General features: G+C 37.4%; 1 protein-coding gene across 3 annotated transcripts in view; it reads right to left on the bottom strand.

Annotated features, from left to right (window-relative positions):
* Window positions 1-474: 474 nt before the first annotated feature.
* The window catches only part of adka (adenosine kinase a), a 168,332-nt gene continuing 164,218 nt past the window's right edge, over window positions 475-4,588 (bottom strand). For all 3 annotated transcript variants that reach the window (XM_016457851.1, XM_016457852.1, XM_016457853.1), the window contains exons 10-11: window positions 3,023-3,109; window positions 475-1,069 (exon numbers count right to left, since the gene is read on the bottom strand). In XM_016457851.1, the coding sequence (XP_016313337.1) occupies window positions 945-1,069; window positions 3,023-3,109 (212 nt within the window). In that variant the 3' untranslated portion in view covers window positions 475-944. The remainder of the gene's footprint in view (window positions 1,070-3,022; window positions 3,110-4,588) is intronic.

The raw sequence follows: 4,588 nt of genomic DNA, 5'->3' as shown, positions 1-4,588 counted from the left end.
GTGTGTGAGCTGAAAATGTGAAATAGTGCTCAAGGACTTTGTCCTTCACTGTCATTAAAGATTTCGCATGGACTTGTGGGTTGTTTAAAACCATGTGCTCAGTGATGCCAGGGCCTGAACAGGTTTGTCAGTGACAGAAACTGAATCTGCTATGATTGCTGTCACACATTGGGACAAAGGGTCAGCTGTACCTTCAGTCTCTCTAATGATGCTCACAAATAGCTACTCCTCATCCCATATCACAGAGATGAACCAATGCAGACCTGCCACTGTCATCAAGAGGACAGGTAGAAGCTGGAGGCTTTCTAACCATCCAATAGGACACAGAAGCTGAGAGAGTAAAATAGGCCAAAAGTGGAGTCCAGGTTCTCTGTTGAGAAAAAAAAAAAACAGATTATGCAAAATATAAACATATTTACACATCCTGCATAAATAATTATAAGGTTAGGAAGAGAATACAAGTGACAGCAGTAATACAGCCTCTTTTGTTTATTTTGGCAGTTTATGACACATTTAAGTGTTTCCCACAAATACATTTGGTTTACATCAAGACTGGCCAACAAAATTTCTTTGACATAAAATGAGCCTTTGATTTCAATAAAGTTCATCTGACCTCTGTATGTTTGTAATACCGGCTTCAGTTTTTACAGCTAATTACAACTAAAATAATTTTGTTAGCAAACACTCTTAACCACGATTCTAAAATGGCTTTAGTAAAAACAATTCAATATTTCCAACAGAAATTCCTCTTTTGTAAACAGTTTTTAATGTGAAATATGTCTCTATGATCGCATTAGGCTGTAAATCAGAGAAAACAGGCACAGCAGAAGGCAGGCAGTGAACAAGAGAGGAAAGAGGAACAGAAGATAAAAAGTCAATTAAAAAAAGGCATTAGTCCTATAAAACACTCGGGCGGCATTATCTTCCGGTCTCTCAGTGGCCCATCACTGGAAGTCTGGCTTTTCTGGGAATGTGCAGCCCGCGTGGCGAATAATGACGTTAGCAGCGTAGTGTCCAGCGCGGATGCACTGCTCAAAGGTCTTATCCTGTACCAGCTGAGACAGGAAACCTGCACACACATGCAAACAGACATTGAAAAAAAAAAAGAAAAAACAAAAGGACAAATCAGATCTGCCGCTTGCAAAAGATTGGACAGACAGAAAGCATGTGCAAACATGTTTAATGAACGCACACATGCACACACATTCAAGTGCGTAAACACACACATAAACATAAGCCGGCGAATGTTAGCTCAGAAAAGTAGTCGGGTATCGATTTTGTTGCATGTACTTTCTTTTAAAAAATTAAGGAAATCAGGCTTAAGGGGGAAAGGTGATGCAAAAGGCCCCCTTTAGTGATGTGCGATACAGAAATCCTCCAGCTGCCCCCGGGCTCTGAACCCTCCCACCTAGATCTCTGCTCTCTGCAGCAGCGGCGGAGCACATTGAAAAACAGCTGGCAAATTCATTTTCCAACACGGCAGAGCGCTGGCCTCCAACCTCTTGTTGGAACAGATAAAGGAGTTAAAAAAATCAATACGACGTTTGAGCAAACACGCTCACAGCTCTATTAGTCGCAAGGTTGTCCTGGAAGAGCTACAGGAAGACATGTTAGCAAATCAGGCTCGTGGCCTTTGAAAAGCAGAGGGCCGCGGAAGAGGCGTCGTATGAAGATAAATTACGCAGACCCGAAAGACCCGTACGAACGGCGTGATCAACACTGATATTTCTGTTTTTCATGAGGAGCCAAACAGCGTTGTGCTTTATGCTTTTAATGGATGGCTTCACAGTTCAGATTGGAGTAGACACGCAGCGGCTATCTGAACGCGTGGTTATTAGCGAAACCCGCAGATTAAAGCTGTGGGGAGTCTGGAAACTCCATAATCCATCACGAAAGTGATCTATTTCCCTGTAACTGTGTTATCTGAGGTTAAATAGTACAATAGTACATTGACAGCTTCATGTGACTAAACTAAGCCAAATGAAGGAAGTATAACTACAATTCATCTGCAAATTGTCATTCCAGAGCAGCTGCGCAGGAAATAAATAAGCACTGCGTGTCAGAGCTCTTGCATCACGGTTCCCAGAGGTTACAGGTCAAACCTAATCCTGGATTAAATTGTCCTGTCAATAGTGATTTTCCATTGAACATACTTTCGTCTAGGACCGGTCTGAGTCTAGGACACCTGTTTCAACAATACAATCCATTTGTGTGCTGACTGAGATTTCCTTCTTCTGTGATTTAAGCATTAATTATTGGGTTAATTAATCTATTAGGTTATAACACCTTGTGTTCTTGAGAGACTAAAATATTTGTAATAATGTTTGAATATTTATAGTGATCTTTTCTTTGAACATACTTGCGTCTAAGACTAATCTGAGTCTAGGGCACCAGTTTCAACATTTCAATTCATTTGCATGCTGACTGGAGTTCCTTTTTCTGTGATTTATGTATTAATTATCAGGTTAATTAGTTTAGTAGGCTATCAGATCTTGTGTTCTAGAGAGACTTAATTAAAATAATGTTTGAATTTTTATATGAAAATGTATTTCATAACAACAACAATAATCCATTTGTTATTATAATTCAATCAATTTGTATGCTGACTGGAATTATATTCTTCTGTAATTTAATAACTAATTATTGGGTTAATTAATCTATTAGATTAGGCTATGAATATTTTTTTATATTTATTTAAACATTAATAATAATAATAATAATACTATAGAATTTATCGAACACAAAAGAAGATATTTTGAAAAATGTCTCAGCGCTTTTTAGTCCATACAGTCAATGGAAGTCAATGGGGTCCAAATGTTGTTCTGGACACCACTGACTTCCATTGTATTGACAAAAACAGTTGAAATCATAATCATCATCATCAGTTTTGCAGGAAAAAGAAAAGTCATGAGGGTGAGATGATGACAGAATTAGTATTTTTAGGTGAACTATTACTTAAAAGTATTGAAGTTATTAAAGATGTACTTTGAAAGTACATCTTTATAGCTTTGTCGCACAGTACCTCCAACAAAGGCGTCTCCAGCACCGTTGGTGTCCACTATCTTGCTCTGGTTGATCTCAAGGACAGGGAATGTCTCCACCTTGTCACCTGTGGAAAAGATGGTTCACGGTAAGTGTGAGCTTGTTAAACTATTGTTTGACTGAAAAATGAGCCTCATTCACAGACCGGCTGTTTGGCAGACGTGCGAGACTTTCTGCTGTCAAAAATGGTCTCTTTTTTTTTTTTTTACACAAGACTGGATATTTTCCCATAGAAGCTCAAAGCACTTTTTCATTTTACAATAGTGTCAAGTGTAGATTTAAAGCTGCAAAAATAAAAGCCAGTCATCTTGTTGTCAGCTCGCACACCTTGTTTCTTCCTCACAAACAAATCTAGTTAGCATGATGCTAATCATCTATGACACAGCAGAAACAGCAACAAACCTAGTGCTGCAAAAAGATGGAGACGCTTCCCAAAAGACATGCAGAAAGGAACAGAAGGATGTGCCATTTTCACTTGATGAGCTGTAAGAGCCCTGCTTGGGCCTTGAACTCAAGGAGAGGCAATTATATCATTTGCCGGTTCTTCGGCATGACAATTCTTGCACAGAAATGGATCTGCTCTCCAAAATAGCATTTGAAAGACAGCGTCAGTCTATTTTCAGCATTCAGTTTGAATAATCTGTCCCCATTCGGGCTAAAATAATGCATTAACTGTCCCGCGGTTCGCTCTCGAATGCCTTCTGCTGTATGCTTGTGTTTTATTCATGTCATTAGCCTCCATTAGTGTTGAATGAGGCTGATATAACTTTGCTTTGCAGTAAGAAGAGCACTTCAGAGATCCCAATATTAGATTCTTGAGGACCTTCAGAAAATTCCACATGTGGCAAGTCTGGCAACCCACTCCAGTGCCGCGATTTACCATTTGAAACTGAGCTACTGCTGCCGTCAAGTGCACCTGGTAAACCTCTACTCCACAGTTAGGCAGTCGCTATTACGACACGTTACATATTCAAGTCTAGGGAAAAAAGTGGGAAGTAGCCAAAACAAAATCAATAGATGACACAATTGCTGTCACTTCTGCTATACCATTAGATAAGCATAACTGAATACACCAGGATACTGCATTACTTTTACACAACTAGATTTATTCATTAATTACAGGATTCATTCATCTATCAGGCTTGTGTTCTAAAGAGAATATTATTAAAGAGAATGTTTGAATATTTGCATGAAATTAATGATAATAATATTAATAAAAGTTATTACATACAATAATGTTAAGTAATAAACCATGAATAAAATAAAATAATCAATAAAAAAAATCAACATAATATATATTAGTATAATTACATAATAATATTAATGTATTATTATAAATATATAAATACAGTATATTAATATTTATTGATACTTGTGCATTTATTTAATAATGATTCATCTCCTTTGAATAATGCAAACAGTGAAGGGCATGTCTTAAAGTGGGCATGAAATGAAAACACTCATTTTTTTACTGCATGTTATTGATCTTACTGTGAACGATTCATTCTTGCATATGTTTTTTTTTTTTTTTTTTTTTAAAATTTGT

This window comes from Sinocyclocheilus anshuiensis, unplaced genomic scaffold (assembly GCF_001515605.1).
Source record: "Sinocyclocheilus anshuiensis isolate Anshui unplaced genomic scaffold, SAMN03320099.WGS_v1.1 scaffold63, whole genome shotgun sequence".
NCBI classification, from domain to species: Eukaryota; Metazoa; Chordata; class Actinopteri; order Cypriniformes; family Cyprinidae; genus Sinocyclocheilus; species Sinocyclocheilus anshuiensis.
Note: the sequence above shows the minus strand (reverse complement) of the source record. Positions and strands in the feature narration are given on the sequence as shown.